This window comes from Nomascus leucogenys, unplaced genomic scaffold (assembly GCF_006542625.1).
Source record: "Nomascus leucogenys isolate Asia unplaced genomic scaffold, Asia_NLE_v1 000882F_75838_qpd_obj, whole genome shotgun sequence".
Taxonomy (NCBI): domain Eukaryota; kingdom Metazoa; phylum Chordata; class Mammalia; order Primates; family Hylobatidae; genus Nomascus; species Nomascus leucogenys.
Genome location: NW_022096306.1, coordinates 1 through 20299, shown reverse-complemented (window position 1 = coordinate 20299; position 20299 = coordinate 1). Strand labels below are relative to the sequence as shown.

General features: G+C 41.6%; 1 protein-coding gene across 1 annotated transcript; it reads left to right on the top strand.

The window, feature by feature from the left end:
* Positions 1 to 826: 826 nt before the first annotated feature.
* On the top strand, positions 827 to 16056 carry LOC100604763. The gene is made up of 4 exons (XM_030808697.1): positions 827 to 865; positions 986 to 1448; positions 14719 to 14864; positions 15586 to 16056. The coding sequence occupies exons 1-4, from the start codon at positions 827 to 829 to the stop codon at positions 16054 to 16056; spliced, it is 1119 nt and encodes a 372-aa protein (XP_030664557.1).
* The last annotated feature ends 4243 nt before the right edge of the window (positions 16057 to 20299 follow it).

The following is a 20299-nucleotide window of genomic DNA, read 5'->3' as shown; positions in this document are numbered from 1 at the left end:
CAGGAAACTTACAATCATGGCAGGAGGGGAAGCAAACGCGTCCTTCTTCACAAGGCGGCAGGAGAGAGAAGTGCCAAGAGTGAGAGGGAAGAGTCCCTTATAAAACCATTAGATCTTGTGAGAACCCACTCACTATCCCAAGAACAGCATGGGGGAAACTGGGAAACTGCCCCCATGATTCAGTTACCTCCACCTGGTGTCTCCCTTGACATGGGGAGTATGGGGACTACAGGGATTACAATTCAAGATGAGATTTTGGGTGGTGGCAGCAAAACCGTATGAACCACCACCTATGATCCATCCCATAATGCATACTCCAGATATCTTCCCCTCTTTTGAGTGTTGGAGGAACCCATGAACTTAGTTTTTCATACCTTGATTAGGTTACAAATCTGTGAACCCGTAAATACAATGGAAGGTAACACCACCCTTGGGTGTGGCACAACCCATAGACTTGATAAGCTTTCACTGTGGGGGGAGGGGGGAGGGGGAGAACCTCATTGGTGCTCCTTGCCCTGCCTCCCACCTCAGGATGATGCAGAGATCCTTTGAGCTGACACCTGGGCATGTCATCCCCTTACCCCCAGGAGAGCACTCAGCCCTGACCAGCTACTTTGTAGGGTGGGATGGGGACAGCTCATTCTCATTAGGTTAAAAATCTCGTGAAGCAATGAGTGCAATGGAAGCTAGCCAGGTGGCTCTAATGCAATCATCACAGCAAATTATAAGACTCTAAACTTGGTTGAGACCACAGAGCAAGACTAGCTGCAGGAAGATTCCCACTGCGGGTGTGTAGACCTCGGAAGCCCAGGACCCCACAGGGTGAATGAGCATCCTGACCTCTGACCCACAGACCTGTGAGCAGGTAAGTCTAGGGCTGGATTGAAAGGGGCTAAGCGTGAGGATGCGTCTTCTGCACGGATCTCAAGTCACAGGCTCTCTGAATCCTGTCCACAAACCCACCTCCCTCGCTCCCTGACGCCAGAGCCGCCTGCAGCTGGTCAGGCTCAGCCCAAGGACAGGGGAGAGGCCGTGGCCCTGCACCACAGCAGACATCAAGCAGAACACTCACAAAGCCACCACCTGGGAGGCCCCCAGAAAGCCCCTGGCCACCAAAGCTGCCGGCAAGAGGGCGCTGCCTACAGGAGGGATCAAGAAGCCCCACGGCTACAGGCCTGGTACCCTGACGCTCTGCAAAATCAGAAAGTACCAGAAATCCACTCAGCTGCTCCTGTGCAAGCTGCACGTCCAGTACCTGGTGCGCGAGATCGCCCAGGCCATCAGCCCAGACCTGCGCTTCCAGAGCGCAGCCACTAGCGCCCTGCAGGAGCCCAGCGAGGCCTACCTGGTGCGCCTCTTTGAAGACACCAACCTGTGTGCCATCCATGCCAGGCACGTGACATTTACGCCCAGAGACATGCAGCTGGCCTGCCGCCTCCGTGGAGCGGGTACTTAAGAGCTCACTCTCCTGGGATACCTTGCACTCTAGAGGGCTTCGCTTCTGTTTTGTTTTTTGTTTTTGTTTTCTCTTCTTTCAGTTACTGGTAGTTCTGATGTTAGAAGTTTTATTCCGTTCTGGTTTCTTTTCCCCCATGGGGTCCAAAAGTAGCTAAGAATATGATTGGGAGTGGAAACATAAGCAGAAATCACAGGTAGTGACTGTGTTTCTATTTGCTTTTATTCGTAAACTTTTATTCTGCATTGAGGGTCTAATGCATTAGTGTTGAGTGGAAATGTCTCAGTGAGCAAGTTTCAGCACTTCAACTCTACATCAATTGTCAATACATTTGCTCTTTTGTTTGGAGAATGCCTCATTAGACTATTTACAAGCAAATACATTTCTTCTTGATGGAAACTCGATGATATTTTTCGCTCTTGATCAAACAGTAGATGAGACCCACACTTTGAAATTTTCTATATGCAGCCACATGGTTTCAATGTTTCCTGTCTCCTGGGCTGTTCCTGCTAGTTTGCTATGAAAATACATCCAACTCTACTTTCTAAAAAGTGAACAGACTCTCTATCCACAAGTCACTTCACATTACAGGAGGCAGAACAGCCAGTGTGGGTCTGTTTGTGGGTAGGAGAGAGAGAGACACTTATTAGAAGTTTCTAATGCAGTCCGTCACTGGCAGGTCAGCATTCTAGAACATCGTCATGGTTATGGCCATGACTGGAATAACCAGGGCCTTATTCAGGGAGGTGGTAGAAGCAGCCCTCGGTGTGTGTGAGATGGGGAATCAGATGCCCCGCTGCAGCCCAAGCATTGGAAGGAGGCTGTTCACAGATGAAAATCCAAGGGCCACTTCAACATCTAGTACAAAATAATTGTCTTCTTCTGGGCCCCAGTCTAGATAGAAAGGCCTGTTCTTAAAGGACAAAGGACTGAATCCACTGTTTCTATGACAGGACTGCCTGTGCCCTGCACCTTCTGTGTTTTAGTCTAGGCTGAATTGACCTACAATTTTAACGTCTTTCTCCAACTGTTTCATTGATCTCGTCTAGATGAAGGCAGCAGCTTCTTTCATAATTACTTTGACTAAATATTTGTGCTTCTGGGGGCATATAGACACATTTTTCTGTTTCTTTCTACCTGAAAGAAAAAAAGTTGTGTGGGTCCAAAGCTTCCTGGGGACAGGACGCTACTTTCAGAGAGAAAACCTCTTCCAAGAGACATGTGTTTTCATACTGAAGCCTGGAGCTGCAATGTCTTAGCTTTTACGCTTGCTGCTTGATTTCAATAGGTGAAGCCTCCAGAAACTATTTCCTTATGGTAGTCTATCCAGAAGGCTGTGTCATGAGCAGGAGACTGGAATTGATTTGAATGAATGAAATTTGAATGAATGAAAATTGAATTTTAATTTGTCATCCACTGAACTATTTTCTGACTTTTGCAAGAATGAAATTAAAATTACACACCAAGTTGTTGTCTAAAATGACTTTATTCACATTGCTACCAAGATTGTTTTATGTCAGGGGGGCCCTTTGATAATATTAAAATGGTAAAGTATTCTAGAAGCTGCATGGAAAAGTTCGGAGAGAAAACAGACCCTAGAAACACTGTCTAGTCTCTGCACTCATTTCCATGTCTTCAGCTCTGAAGAATCGGTTTTACTGTAAACTATTTTTATAGCTAAGGTAATATACTGATCTCTCTCTTGTCCTTCTGAGAAAGAAAAATACATCTGACATGTAATTTTATAGTACGTAAGATTCTCACATATTTTAATTTTATATAATGGTGTTAAAATGCAAAAATTAAAGAGAAAATTCCTATGATTATAAGATTTAAGCATTAAAATTTTCATTAAAATAAAACACTTTTTCTAATTACACTGACATATAATTCATCAAATTCATTCTTACTCTGAATGTAAGAAAAATGGGAACAAATGTATAGTAAAAAATCAAATGAACTTCCTGTGTTCATGGTGGCATGGATGGAGCTTAGTCATCATCGCTCTGCCCTAACAACAAGTATAAAATTTAAAAAGTGCAAAATTGGCCAGGCATGGTGGTTCATGCCAGTAATCCCAACACTTTGGGAGGCCGAGGCAGGCGGATCACCTGAGGTCGGGAGTTCAAGACCAGCCTGGCCCACATGGAGAAACCCCGTCTCTACTAAAAAAAAAAAAAAAAAAAATTAGCTGGGCATGGTGGTGCAGGCCTATAATCCCAGCTACTCGGGAGGCTGAGGTAGGAGAATCGCTTGAACCTAGGAGGTGGAGGTTGCGGTGAGCCAAGATCGCACCATTGCACACCAGCCTGGGCAACAAGAGTGAAACTCTGTCTCAAAAAAAAGTGAAAAATCAACATCTCTTTTGACATTTCTCTGAGTAGTGAGGTCATAGGGCAAACTGCGGAGAAAATAAAAAGATCTGTGCTTTCCTCACTTCAAAGTATGCTATAAAATTATAGTAACCCAAGCAGAATAACACTGGCTTAGAAACAGACACTTAGACCACTGGAAAAGAGTAGAGAAGTCAATCCACACATGTACAGCCAACTGAGTTTACACAAAGGTGACAACAACAACAATGAAGAAATGACTGTCCTTTCAATCAATGGTGACAGGAAAACTAGATATCCACATGCAAAATAATCAAATTACACCCTTTTCTCTCAGCATATACAAAAATACACTAAAATCTCTTTCAAACTTTAGAGCAGGACCCTCAACTATGACCCTACTACAAGAAACGTAGGGAAAAACATCCCCAACGCTGGTTAGGCCAGTGATCTTTTAGATATAACCCCAAAACACAGACAACAAAAGCAAAAGTCGACAAAGGGAATTACATCTAACAAGTTTCTGCACAACAAAGGAAACAATCATCAGAGTGAAGAGACAACCAGCAGAATGGAACAAAATATTTGCACACCATATATCTGATGGGAATAAATTTCCAAAATACCTAAGAAATTCAAACAACTCAATAGGAAGGAAACAAAAATCAAAAATAAAAATAACCAAAAGACTTAAAGAGACATTTATGAAAAAAAGACAGAAAGGTATGACCAGTGGGTGTATGGAAAAATGCTCCACATCGCTAACCATCACAGAAATGCAAATTACAACCAAAATAAAATATTGTGTCACACCCATTAGAACAACTGTTATGAAAACGTCAAGAAATAACAATTGCAGATGAAGTTGTGAAGGAAAGGGAAACCACTTGCCCTGTTGGTGAGAATGCAAATTAGTACAACCACTACAGAAACTAGTATGGCAGTTCCTCCAAAACTAAAAATAGAGCTACAATATGTTCCACCAATGCCATACTGCTAAATATATATCCAGAAGAAATAAAATTAGTATACTGAAGAGCTATCTGTATGCTCATGTCTATTGCAGCACTATTTACAATAGCTAACATAGAAAATCAACATAAGTGTCCAAAAAAAGATGACTGGATAAAGAAGATGTGATATGTATACATAACAAAATACATCTCCAGGTTCATCTATGTGTTCTTATATTTTAAGGCTACTTAAGGAATAGCCTAAAAAATAAGGACACAAAGATGAACCTGGAGATCATTATGCTATGTTATGCTATGTAAATATGCAAGGCATAGAAAGACAAATACTACTTGACCTCAATCTTATGTAGAATCTAAAAAAGTTGACCTTATAGAAGTAGACAGTAGCATGGTAGTTACCATGGGTTGGGGCGGCAGGGGTGGGGTATTTGAGGAGACAGTCAAAATATACAAAATTTCAGTCACATGGGAGGAATAAATTCAAGAGATCTATTTTACAGCGTGGTGACTCCACCTAACAATATATCGTGCTCTTGAAAAATGCTAAGAGTGAATGTGAAGTGTTCTTACAAAACTACAATAACTGTGTAAAAAGTAGCTAGATTTTGACATTGTAAAATGTATATAATACATCATGTTGTACATAAGAAGTATATACAATATGAAATGTCAGGAGACAAGATTTACCAATAAATAAATACAGAGATCCATGGTTGGAAGGGGTTGGTGTTGAAAGAAGGAATAGAGAAGCTAGAGACAAAAGATATTTAGAGAAGTGAAACTATTTCATAGGACACTATGGTTGTGGATGCCTGTCATGATGCATCTGTCCAAACCCATAGAATGTACAACAAAAACGTAGTGAACCCTAATGTAAGCTACAGACATTGAGTGATAATAATAGATCAATGTAGGTTCAATGATTGTAACTCACATACAATCTGGGATAGGGAGTTGATACCGGAGGGAGGCTATGCATATGTGGGGGAAGGATATAGGGGAACTCTCTAATTTTTGCCCAATTTTGCATAAAACTAAAACTTTTCTATAAAATGAGCACAAAATTCTTAGCTAAAGCCATCAGGCAAGAGGAAGAAATAAAAGGTATTAACATTGGAAAAAAGCAAGTCAGACTATCTCTGTTGCCTGGTGATCTGATGGTATACATAGTAAACCTTAAACACTCCTACAAAGGACAGCCAGACCTTATAGGTAAATTCAGTAAAATCTCAGGTTGCAAAAGTCATGCACACAAATTAACAGCTTGCTATACACCAACAACAACCAAGATGAGAATTAAATCAAAAACTCGATCCCTCTTACAGTAGCTACATATGTATATGGGAATATACTTAAAAAAGAAGGTAAAAGAGCCCAACAAGGAAAACTACAAGGCACTGCTGAAAGAAGTAATAGACGGTACAAACGAACAGAAATACTTTCCATGCCCGTGGATTAGAAAAACCAGTATTGTTAAAACAAAAAACGATGCAGCCCAAAGAAAACTACAGATTCGATGCAATTTCTTCCCAAATAACAACATCATTTTATGCAGAGTTAGAAAAAAAATTCTAAAGTTCATATGGAACCAAAAATAGCTAGGATAACCAAGCCATCCTAAGGAAAAGGAAAAAATATGGAGGCATCACATTACCAGACTTCAAAGTATCCCAAAAGGCTATGCCAAACAATGTGGTATTGGCATAAAAGTAGATCCATAGACCAATGAAACAAAATAGAGAAAACAAAAATAAAGCCAACTGATTTTGACAAAGCATCCAGAAACATCAACTGGGGAAATAACACCCTATTGAATAAATGCTGATGGGAACATTGAATAGCCACACACAGAAGAGGGAAACTGGATCCCTATCTTTCATCATACACAAAAATTTACTTAAGGTGAATTCAAGACTTAAATCTAGGTCCTGAAACAACAAAAACTCTAGAAGAAAACCCGGGAAAACTCTTCTAGACATTGGCCTAGGCAAACAACTTATAACAAAGACCCCAAAAGCAAATTCAAAAAAAGCAAAAATAAATCAGTGGGAGCTAATGAAAAGAAAAAATAAATCATCAGAGTAAACAAACAACCTACAGAATGGGAGAAACTATTTGCAAATTATGCCTCTGGCAAAGGACTGATTGATCCAGAATCTACAAGAAATTGAAACAAATCATCAAAGAAAACACAAATAATTCCATTAAAAAGTGAGCAAACAACATGCATAGACGTTTCTCAAAAGAAAACACACAAATAACTAATAAACAGGGAAAAATGCTCCACATCTCTAATTATCAGGGAAATGCAATTTAAAGCCACAATGAAAAACAGCTGAGTTTCTCACCCACCTTACCCCAGCGGGAATGGTCATTATTCAATAGTCAAAGAACAGCAGGTGTTGGCGTAAATGTGGTGAAAAGGAAACGTTTAGGCATTGCTGGTGGAATGTAAATTAGTACAACCTCTGCAGAAAACAGTGTAGAGATTTCACAAGGAACTCAAAGTAGATCTACCATTCCATCCAGAAATCCCACTACTGGGTACACACCTAAAAAAAGAAGTCATATCAAAGAAACCTGCACACATATTTTTATCACAGCACAATTCACAAATGCGAAGATATAAAATCAACCTAAGTGCCCATCAACTGATGAGTGGGCCCCAAGATGGCCAATCGGAAGCAGCTGTGGTCTGTGGAGCTCACAGAGAGGAAGAGGGGCGAGTGAATGAAGCACCTTCAACTGAGATATCCACGTACTCACATTGAGACTATGTAGGAAAACAACCTGACCCATGGAGAATGAAGAAAAGTAGGGTGGGCCGGGCGCGGTGACTCACTCCTGTAATCCCAGCACTTTGGGAGGCCGAGGCGGGTGGATCACGAGGTCAGGAGATCGAGACCATCCTGGCTAACATGATGAAGCCCCCGTCTCTACTAAAAAAATAGAAAAAATTAACCGGGTGTGGTGGCCGGCTCCTGTAGTCCCAGCTACTCGGAAGGCTGAGGCAGGAGAATGGCGTGAACCTGGGAGGTGGAGCTTGCAGTGAGCCGAGATTAACCCACTCCAGCCCAGGCGACAGAGGGAGACTCCGTCTCAAAAAAAAAAAAAAAAAAAAAAAAAAAAAAAAAAAACTGAAACCAGCCAATGCCCATCAATCGGGTCGATAAAGAAAATGCTTATATATATGTATATACACCACTGAATACAACTCAGCCAAAATAGGAAAGAAAAAAAAAAAGAAAAGCAGGGTGGAGAAACGGTCCACCCTGGAGCAACACAGAGCCAAGGGAACCCGCACCCCCCGGTGGAGGGAAGCAGTGAGTGATTGCATGCCCCCGGGAAACCACACTTCTCCCGTGGATCTTTGCAATCTGTGGATCAGGAGGTCCCCTTATAGGCCCGTGTCTCCAGCGCCTTGGGTCTGATGCACACAGCTGTGTGGAGTCTCCGCAGAGCAGCTGCTCGAACATGTACAGAGACCCAGGAACTTTACATATTCTGGCCTCGGGATCCCTGGCAAAGGTATCTGCAGCTCAGGCAAGGCAGAAGGTCTGTGCATACCCTTTGGAAGGGGGCTAAATCCTGGGGGCTGAGCAGCATCAATCTGCAGGCCCCACTTACATGGCAACTCACAAGATAGGACCCACTGGCTTGGAATTCCAGCCAGCCACAAGAAACAAGGTGGAGCCTGCCTGAGACAGGACAGAGACCCCAGGAAAGGGCCAAGCTGCTATCTATGCTGTTTGGTCAACTCAGCTGTTTCGGTCTGCGGGCTTTGGAGAGTCCAAATGGTCGGGATAGGTAGGGTACCCCCAGCACAGCACAGCTGCTTTCCTAGAATGTGGCCAGACTGCTTCTTTAAGCAGGAACCCAATCCACTGCTCCTTGTGGGGTGGGTCCTCCCAGCCAGGGCCTCCAGCCACACCTGCCTCTGTTCTACAGCTGACAGAGTTCTAATTTCTCCCTGAGTCTAAGTGTCCATGGGGTATTGCATGCTGCCACCATGACTGTTCAGGCATCTCAGCTGGTCCAGCCTGTGGGCCTTGGAGAGCCCTAATGGATCAGGGGCTGAAGGGATCCCCAACAGAGCACAGCTGCTCCACCAAAAAGCAGTTAGATTGTTTAAGTATGTCCCTGATCCCATTCCTCCCGACTGCATGAGATTTTCCCAAGCAGTGTAACCAGCCACCTCCTACAGATACATTCAAGCCAGTAACAAATTTAGTACCCTCCTGGGACAAAGTTTCCAGAGGAAGAAGCAAGATGCCATCTGTGCTGTTTTGCAGTTTTCAAAGGTGATAATTCCACCTATGGGAAAAACCCAGGTGACTACAATCTGGAGCAGACATCCAGCAAACTGCAGCAGCCCTACAGAAGAGTGGCTAGAGTGTTAAAAAAAAAAAATCAAACAGCAAACAACAACCACAACAAAACCAAAACCCCCATCTAAAGGTCAGCAACCTCAAAGCTTGAAGCTAGATAAACCCACAAAGATAAGAAAGAATTTGACAATGCTTTTTATTTTCTCTTACATTTCTTTCAGATGAAATTAAGCTTCAGAGAATAACATCTCCTATCACATTCATATCACATTTTTGCATATCTAACTTGATTTTTTCTCCTGAACTTTACTAAGTGATAGTGATATTCATCAGTTTCAACTTTGAAAAAAAAGAAGAAATTCATGTTGCCTCTTTTAATTCTTAAAAAAAGAAGGATTAGCACAAAAAAACCTTAAAACTCAAAAACCCAGAGTGCCCCTTTTCCTCCAAATGACCACAACACCTCTCCACCAAGGGCTCAGAAGTGGGCTGAGACTGAGATGGCTAAAATGACAGGACGTGGATAAAAATAAACTTCGCTGACCTAAAAGACCATGTTGTAACTCAATGGAAAGAAGCTAAGTATCATGATAAAACAATGCAGACTTAGACTCCCACACAATAATAATGAGAGACTTTAACACCCCACTGGCAACATTAGACAGATCATCAAGACAGAAAATTAACAGATATTCAGGACCTGAACTCAGCTCTGGATCAAATGGACCTAACAGGTATCTACAAAACTCTCCACCCAAAAACAATAGAATATACATTCTTCTCATCAACACACAGCAGTTACTCTAAAATTGATCACATAACTGGAAGTAATACACTTTTCACCAAATGCAAAATAACTGAAATTATAACAGTCTCTTGGACCACAGCACAATCAAATTAGAACTCAAAATTAAGAAATTCACTCAAAACCATACAACTACCTGGAAACTGAACAACATGCACTGGAATGACTTTTGGGTAAATAATGCAATTAAGGCAGAAATCAAGAATTTCTTTGAAACTAATGAGAATGAAGATAAAATGTATCAGAATCTCTGGGGTGCAGCTAAAGCAGTGTTAAGAGGGAAATTTGTTGCACTAAACACCCACATCAAAAAGTTAGAAAAGACTTGTTAAAAACCTAACATCACAACTAATGATCTAGAGGACAGGCGCAAACAAATGCCAAAGCTAATAGAAGATAGTAAATAACCAAGATCACAGCTGAGCTGAAGGAGATAGAGACACAAAAAAACCCTTCAAAAAATCGATGAATTCAGTAGTGGGTGTTTTGAAAAAATTAATAAAATAGATAAACTTCCAGCTAGGCTAATAAAGAAGAAAAAGAGAAGATTAAAATAAACACAATCAGGCTGGGTGTGGTGGCTCATGCCTGTAATCCCAGCACTTTGGGAGGCCGAGGCAGGTGGATCACAAGGTCAAGAGATCAAGACCATCCTGATCCAAAATGGTGAAACTCTGTCTCTACTAAAAATACAAAAATTAGCTGGGCATGGTGGCTTGCACCTGTAGTCCCAGCTACTCGGGAGGCTGAGGCAGGAGAATCGCTGGAACCCAGGAAGTGGAGGTTGCAGTGAGACGAGATAGCACCACTGCACTCCAGCATGGTGATACAGACTCCATCTCAAAAAAAAAAAAAACACACACACAATCAGAAATACAGGGGATATCACCACTAACCCCACAGCAATACACACAGCCATCAGAGACTACAAACAACACCTCCACGCACGTAAATTAGAAAATTAGAAGAAATAGATAAATTCCTGGACATGTTTACCCTACCAAGACTGATCCAGGAACAAATCAAATCCTCAAATAGACCAATAATAACTTCTAAAATTGAAGCAGTAATTAATAGCCTACCAGCCAAAAAAAGGCCCAGGACCAGAAGATTCACAGTTGAATTCTACCAGAAGTTAAAAAAAAAAAAAAAAAAAAAAACAGGGAGCTGGCACCATTCCTACAGAAACTATTCCAAAATATTAAGCCAGCATCATTCTGATACCAAAACCTGGCAGAGATACAACAAAAAAAGAAAACTTCAGGCTAATATCCTTGATGAACATTGGTGCAAAATTCTTCAACAAAATGCTGGCAAACCAAATCCAGCAGCACATCAAAAAGCTTATCCACCACAATCAAGTAGACTTCATCCCTGTGATGCAAGGCTTGTTCAACATACACAAATCAATAAATGTGATTCATCACATAAACAGAACTAAAGACAAAAACCACATGATTATCTCAATAGATGTAGAAAAGGCCTTTCATAAAATTCAACATCACTTCATGTTAAAAACTCTCAATAAACTAGGTATCAAAGGAACATACCTCAAAATAAGAGCTGTATATGATAAATCCACAGCCAATATCATACTGAATGGTCAAGGGCTGGAAGCACTTCCTGTGCAAATTGGCACAAGACAAGTTTGCCCTTTCTCACCACTCCTATTCAACATAGTACTGGAAGTCTTAGCCAGAGTAATCAGACAAGAGAAAGAAATAAAGGGCATCCAAATTGTTAAAGAGGAAGTTAAATTGTCACTGTCTCCAGTGGTATGATTGTATACCTAGAAAGAGAATCAAATCAAGAACTCAACCCCTTTTATAATAGCTGCAAAAAATAAAGTAAAATACTTAGGAATATACCTATCCAAGGATGTGAAAGACCTCTACAAGGAAAAGTGCAAAATACTGCTGAAAGAAATCATAGATGAAACAAACATAAAAACATCCCATGCTTATGGAGGGGTAGAATCACTATTGTAAAAATGACCATACTGCCAAAAGCAATCTACAAATTCAATGCAATTTCCATCAATATTTCATTATCATTCTTCGCAGAACTAGAAAAAAACTGTTCTAAAATTAATATGGAAGTATAAAAGAGCCTGCATAGCCAAAGTAAGGCTGAGCACAAAGAAGGAATATAGAGGCATCACATTACCCAACTTCGAATTATACTACAAGGCTATATTTACCAAAACAGCATGCTACTGGTATAAAAATAGGCATATAGACCAATGAAACAAAATAGATAATCCAGAAATAAAGCCAAATACTTACAGCCAACTGATCTTCGACAAAGCAAACAAAAACATAAAGGAGCGAAAGGACACCCTATTCAACAAATAGTGCCAGGATAATTGGCAAGCCTCATATAGAAGGATGAAAGTGGATCCTCAACTCTCACCTTATACAAAAATCAACCCAAAATGGATGAAACACTTTAAATCTAACACCTGAAACCATAAAAATTCTAGAAGATAACATCAGAAAAACTTTGTAGACATTAGCTTAGGCAAAGAGTTCATGACCAAGAACCCAAAAGCAAATGCAAGAAAAACAAAGATAAATAGATAGGACTTAATTAAACTAAAAAGCTTCTGCACAGCAAGAAAACTTAAGAAGAATCAGCAGAGTAAACAAACAACCTATAGAGTGGGAGAAAATATTCACATACTGTGTATCTTACAAAGGACTAATATTCAGAATCTATAAGGAACTAAAACAAAGCCTCAAGGAAAAGAACAAACAATCCCATCAAAAAGTGGGCTAAAACATAAATAGGTAATTTTCAAAAGAAGATATACAAATGGCCACCAAACATATGAAAAAATGTTCAATAATGATCAAGGAAATGTAAATCAAAACTACAATGCAATGCCACCTTACTCCTGCAAGAATGCCATAATTAAAAAATCAAAAAATAATAGATGTTATGGTGGATGAGGTGAGGAACACTTTTACACTGCTGGTTGGAATGCAAACTAGCACAACCACTATGGAAAACAGGGTGGAGATTCCTTAAAGAACTAAAAGGAGATCTATCATTTGATCCACCAATCCCACTACTGGGAATCTGCCCAGAGAAAAATAAGTCATTATATGAAAAAAACACTTGCACACACATGTTTATAGCAGCACAATTCACAATTGCAAAAATATGAAACCAGGCTGGGCACAGTGGCTCAGACCTGTAATCTCAGCACTTTGGGAGGCCGAGGTGGGTGGATCATGAAGTCAGGAGATCGAGACCATCCTGGCTAACATGGTGAAACCCCGTCTCTACCAAAAATATAAAAAATTAGCCAGGCGTGGTGGCGGGCATCTGTAGTCCCAGCTATTAGGGAGGCTGAGGTAGGAGAATGGCGTGAACCCAGGAGGTGGAGCTTGCAGTGAGCCAAGATCGCACCACTGCACTCCAGCCTGGGCGACAGAGTGAGACTCCGTCTCAAAAAAAAATAAAAATAAAAATAAACCAGCCAATGTCCATCATCAGGTTGATAAAGAAAATGTTTATATATATATATATATGTTATAAATGTTATATATGTAATAAATTTGTTATAAATGTTATATATATATAAATGTTATATAGATGTGTCTGTGTGTGTGTGGATATATATATATATATATATGTATATATATATATATATATATATACACAACTGAATACAACTCAGCCAAAAATAGGAAAGAAATAATGGTATTCCCAGCAACCTGGATGGAATTGGAGACCATTATTTTAAGTGAAGTAACTCAAGAATGGAAAATCAAACATCATATGTTCTCACTTATAAACAGGAGCTAAGCTATGACAACACAAAAACATAAGCATGTTACAGTGGACCTTGCGGACTTAGGTTGAAGGGTGGAAGGGGGTGAGGAATAAAAGACTACGCGTTGGGTACAGTGTACACTGCTCAGGTGGTGGGCACACCAAAACTTCAGAAATCACCATTAAATCACTTATGCATGTAACCAAGCACCACCTGCTCCCCAAAAACTATTGAAATAATAATAAAACAAAAGAAAACAAGCAGAAAACAGGAACATATACACCATGGACTGCTACTCAGCCATAAACAGGAATGAAACTATGTCATTTCAGCAACTTGGATGGAATTGGAGGCCATTATTCTCCGTAAAGTAACTCAGGAATCTACAAGCAAATAGTGCACCATCTCACCTAGAAGTGAAAGCTAAGCTATGGGTCCACAAAAGCATGCAGTGTAGTATACTAAACATTAGAGACTCAGAAGTGGGGAAGGTGAGAGGAGGGTGATGGAGGAAGAAACTGCCTGTTGAGGAAAATGTAAACTAACTGAGTGATAAGTGCACTAAAATCCCAGACTTCAACACTATACAATTCATCTGTGGAACGAAAGACAACTTGTACTCCTAAAGCTATTGAAACACATTTTAAAAAATTTAACAACAAAATAATAAAAATAATAAGCTCGAATTTTAAAACACTAATACAAACTTATTTTGTAAGTACTGATATTATGGAATCTATTGTTCTGTGTGCCATACCTACATTGAATTGGGCACTAATTTCTACTATAGGTATCACAAAAGTCTTTTAACAGTATATTTGAATAGAATTCACAACTACACAATTTATCTATGGAACCTAAAACTACAGGTACCCCTACAAATATTGAAATAACAAAATATATTCAATGTTTTCTGAGCTCAGCTGTGACCTCGGGTCAGCAGGTCAGTGAGGTCAAAGCTGGCTTCTCAGGACCTCGTGGCATTCCCATCATGGGCAATGGCAGGATAGCTCAGCTCAGGTGTCCCTTCCACCTTCACAGGGGAAAAGGAGCTTGAGGGAGCTGAGGGGGAGCACCAGCAACAATCACATGTGATTCTTTTCTCAGGAAAGCTTTGGCTTATCCGGAGCCAAATCTGCTGGAGGCTACCAGAAGATTTTCATGAGTGTCACTTTTGGGGAGAAAATGTCAGAGGAGAATCCCAGACAGAGAAGTGACCATTTCAAATTTTTCAAATTTCCATACCCCCCCACCCCCCTCCTGGAACACTTCATTCTCAAAGGAACTGATAAAACCTCATGATCTCATGCATTGGTGTTTTGGAGCAGATGTGCAATTTGGCTAAATTTCGACTTTATTAAAGAATTTTTTCCACTGTCAATATTTCCATGATGATGGAGAAATGTAAACTTTCAGATTCCCTTCCACACCTAGAACTTTAGGTTACCCACCCACCTACCATCCCTCCCACAAGGTGCACTGCAGAAGGTTCGGTCTCCATTGGGTGTGTGCAGAACCCGGGGACTTGATTGGGTTTTCACAGCCCTGATTAGGTTGAGTATCTAGTGAAGCAGGAAGTACAATGGAAGGTAGCTGGGTGGGTCTAATCCAATCATCTGAGCTCCTTATAAGAGGCAGGGTTTTACTGAGACCACAGAGATCTCCAGTCAGAAAGAGACTGCCTGCGAGGGAGATTCCTGGCCGCTGCTGTGTAGACCAAGGAAACCCAGGACCCTCCCTCCGGGAAGATTAGGCAGCCCGGCCTCCGACCCACAGAACTGAGAGCTGGTAAGTGTGGGGCTGGGTTGGCGGGGGCTAAGTGTGTGGGAGAGTCATGCGCATGGATCTCAACTCACAGGCTCTCTGAATCCTGTCCACAGCACCACTGCCCTCGCTCTCTGACGCCAGCACCGCCTGCAGCCGGCCAGGCTCAGCCCAAGGAGAGGGGAGAGGCTAAGGCCCCGCATCATGGCGCGCACCAAGCAGACCGCCCGCAAAGCCACCGCCTGGCAGGCCCCCAGGAAGCCCCTGGCCACCAAAGCCGTCGGAAAAAGGGCGCCGCCTAAAGGAGGGATCAAGAAGCCTCACCGCTACAAGCCTGGCACTCTGGCGCTGCGGGAAATCAGAAAGTACCAGAAGTCCACGCAGCTGCTCCTGCGCAAGCTGCCCTTCCAGCGCCTGGTGCGCGAGATCGCCCAGGCCATCAGCCCGGACCTGCGCTTCCAGAGCGCGGCCATTGGCGCCCTGCAGGAGGCCAGCGAGGCCTACCTGGTGCGACTCTTTGAAGACACCAACCTGTGTGCCATCCATGCCAGGCGCGTCACAATTATGCCCAGAGACATGCAGCTGGCCCGCCGCCTCCGCAGAGAGGGTCCTTAAGAGCCCAAAGGTAGCTAAGCATAGAATTGGGAGTGGAAACAGGGAGAAATCAGGTCTTGGTGGTGTTTCTGTGTGCTTTTGTTTGTTAATTTCTAATCTACCTTGAGGGTCATAAGGCACTAGTGTCAGGTGAAATATTTCAGTGAGCCAGTTTCAGCACTTCAGCTCTACATCAATTTTCAAGAAACCTGTTCATTTTCACTGGACTATGCCTGTGTTTAGACTACTAACCAAATAAATCTCTTCCTGATGGCAACTCAGTGATGTTTGTTTAACTTGATCAGTAGATGAGACCCACACTTCGACTTTTCCTGTATGCAGCTCTGTGTTTGCAATGCTCCCTGTGTCCTGGGCTGTTCCTGCTAGTTTGCTATGAACGCACATTCAAATCTGCTTTCTAAAATACGAATAGACTCTGTATCCATAGGTCACTTCACATTATGGGAGGCAGTGTGGGTGTGTGTGCGGGTAGGAAAGGGAAAGAGGCAGCCTTTAGAAGTCTGATACCGTCCATCTCTGGCAGTTCAGCGTCCTAGAACATGGTCGCGTCCATGGCCATGACTGGAGTGACCCAGGCCTTGGTAGGGGAGGTAGCAGGAGAGTCCCTGGAAGTGTATGAGACGTGGAGAGAAACACGCCTGCTGCAGCCAAACCATTTGAGGCAGGCTGTCTGCAAGTTCAAGTTTAAGGGCCACTTTTTTTATTATTATTAATTTTTTTATTATTTTATTTTATTTTTATTTTTTTTTGAGACGGAGCCTCGCTGTCTCCCAGGCTGGAGTGCAGTGGTGCCATCTCCCCTCACTGCAAGTTCCGCCTCCCGGGTTCACGCCATTCTCCTGCCTCAGCCTCCTGAGTAGCTGGGACTACAGGCGCCCACCACCATGCACAGCTATTTTTTGTATTTTTAGTAGAGACAGGGTTTCATCATGTTGGTCAATATGGTCTTGATCTCCTGAACTCGTGATCTGTCCACCTTGGCTTCCCAAAGTGCTGGGATTACAGGTGTGAGCCACTGCACCCAGCCATTTTTTTTTTTTTTTTTTTTTTTTTTTTGAGATGGAGTCTCGCTCTCTCGCCAGGCTGGAGTGCAGTGGCGCGATCTCGGCTCACTGCGACCTCCGACTCCCTGGTTGAAGGCATTCTCCTGCCTCAGCCTCCCGAATAGCTGGGACTACAGCCACTCGCCACCATACACAGCTAATTTTTGAACTTTTAGTAGAGCCATGTTGGCCAAGATGGTCTCGATCTCCTGATCTCATGATCTGCCTACCTCAGCCTCCCAAAGTACTGGGATTACAGACGGCCACATTTTTAACAAGTACCAAAAAATCATGTGATTTTAGACTCAAGGCCAAAAAAGAAATACTGGGGGGAAACGTACTTGTTCCATGTTCCCTATGACAGAAGACTTTGTGTGCCAGAACTTCAGTGTCTCAATCTACCCTGAATTTACCCACAATTTTAATATCTTCCACAAACTCTTAAATTGGCCACACCTGGGTGAAGGAAGCAACCTATTTCATAATCATTTTGACTAAATATTTGGATCGTTTCTGACATCTGGGTTTTTTTCTACATCTTCCTATTTGGAAGATTGGAAGAATAAACTTGTGTGGGACTTTAGCACCCTCTGGATAGCAAACTGCTTTGAAAAAGAAACCCCTTCCAAGAGACTATGGTGATTTCACACTGAAGACAGAAGTTGCTCTGCCTTAGGACTTTGCTTTTTCTGGGTTTTATTTTCTTATCATGATCAGTTACTAGTTCATATTTTCTGCTGAATTTTTTTAAAGGCATTATTGATGAGATTATGGCCTTCTCACAAAAAAAATTACTTTGGTGAAAGTGGATTGAAATTAACAGAACTTAAATTTTTCAATGCTTTTCAAGTACAAGAGTTGAACATGGCATGGTAGGTGAGGGAGTAGGAGGTAGATTTTGACAAACACGATTTTTTCAATTCAGATGATTTCAAATTTTTGTTTTTATCCAAACTCAGAAAATTTTAATGAGTTGTCAATTCAAAGGTCATTACAAAAAAAATTTGAAGCTAAATCACAATGTAATTTTTGAATTATGATCTCAAAAAAATTTGAATAATTGGATGGCATTGCTGTGACAAAACAAGGTTTTTCAGCTCTTTCATCTTTAAAAACAAAAACCTGATGTGGAATCATCTCGTTTTACCAAACGGTAGTCTGCTCCCTTGAATATGTGCCTAAGAAAAACTAATTAAAAACAAAAGAACTTCATCTATCTCATTAATAGGTTCATATAAAAGAAAATATTTTCTTATCAAATAGACTGCTAGATATTCCTATACTCAGCAGTAACTTGAAATTATATAACGTGTCTCTCCAATATTCATGATAGTTATTAAACTATTACAAAAGATCTGACTCCATTCATTTTGTGAGAGCATGGCCCCCTTCTCCGCCATGTATGGAAGTTACCACTCTACTTTGTATCCTTCTTCATAGAAAACGTAACACCGACAAATTATTATTTAAACTTGTCTAATTGGGTTACAACAGTTTGTTTGTTGTACTTTTGAAGACCAGACCCTAGATACTATGCACTTGGAAACAGTGCAGCTAGATTGTTTAAACTTTACTTGGGCACAGGCTAAATACTTTTGGGGGGCAAAGGCAGGCAGGGCGGATGTTAAGGTTATTCCAGAGTGATCACAAATTGTTGAAAATAACTGTGAAGTTGTAGGCTGTACGCGCTGGGTCACACCTGTAATCCCAGCACTTTGAGAGGCGAGGCAGGTGGATCTCTTGAAGTCAGGGGTTCAAGATCAGCTTAGCCAACATGGTGAAACTCCATCTATACTAAAAATACAAAAATTAGCCAGTGTGGTGGCACATGCCTGTAATCCCAGCTACTCTGGAGGCTGAGGCAGGAGAATTGTTTGAACCTGGAAGGCAGAGGTTGCAGTGAACCAAGATCATGCCACTGTATGCCAGCCTGGGCAACCGAGCAAGACCACATCAAAAAAAAAGAAAAAGAAAGGAGGGAAGGAAGGGGAACGGAAGTGGAGGGGAGGGGAGGGGAGGGGAAGGGGAAGGGAAAAAAGAAGGAAGGAAAGAAAGAAAGAAGGAAAGAAAGAAAGAAGGAAAGAAAAAGAAAAAGAAAGAAAGGAAAAAGAAAGAAAGAAAAAGAAAGGAAAGAAAGAAAGAAAGAAAGAAAGAGAAAGAGAGAGAGAGGGAAGGGAGGAAGGAAGAAAGGAAGGAAGGAAGGAAGGAAAGAAAAGCTGTGAAGTGCCGTCCCTTCATTTGTTAGTCATCTCCTCACTACCTCACCAGTTCCAGCCAGAGGCCACATTTTTCTAGGCAGTCTCCAAATGTACATTATGAGATAGACTTTAATAATAACAGTGAAGCTCCAGGAAAACTTACATTGTTATTAACATGTAATACAACCAGCCATGAAAGCTGTCAAAGATTTTTCCTGGAAAGATATCACTTTCTACAAATTTTCTTCTTGAGAATTGTGGCTATATGACATTACATACTGAGAAGGTTTAGAATGTGTAGGGACACTGAACCTTCTCAGCGAATCCGTTTTTCCTCTTTGAAAAAACAACCCTGTGTTTCTGCTCCTGAGCTGACCTGACCTCTGAGACCTTGATAGGATCTTGTTTCTGTCTTCAGCAGTTCAGCTTTACTCAAACTCCACAAAAAGCATTGAGATCTACGTGGGGGCCAGAAAAACGTTCTAACCTTGTGTGTCCAATCACTACCCTCACTGCTGTGTGTAGATTTGTCTAGTGCTCGCTGAACACTAGAAGTAAAGAGAACCCTGCCCAAGCAACGAATTGTCCCCTCAGGTTGCTTGGGCAGTGTTCTCTTTACTTCTAGTGTTCAGCGAGCACTAGACCTGCCACATCTGCCAGAACACAGCTTCCAAGACTCCCCAGTACCATGGAAAAAGGAATGGGCTGAGAGCAGTATAAAGCCTGGGTGATATTGAGACCCTTGGATCTTACTTATTTTGGTTGCTCAAGCACTTTAATTTCTGAGAGAGCCCTCCCAACTCCATGAGTTCTTCCAAAAATCTGTACCCTCCATATCCCTCCCTTAGACCCAGTAGTCTAACTTGTTATATGCCTTTACAAGGAAATTGGTAAAATAAAATGAAAGCTATGTAATGTCAAAACATGGTGGTGTGAAACAGAATTTCCCCATCCTTGGTAAAGTTTAAAAGTTTCTGTAATACTCACCCAATCAAAGATAGG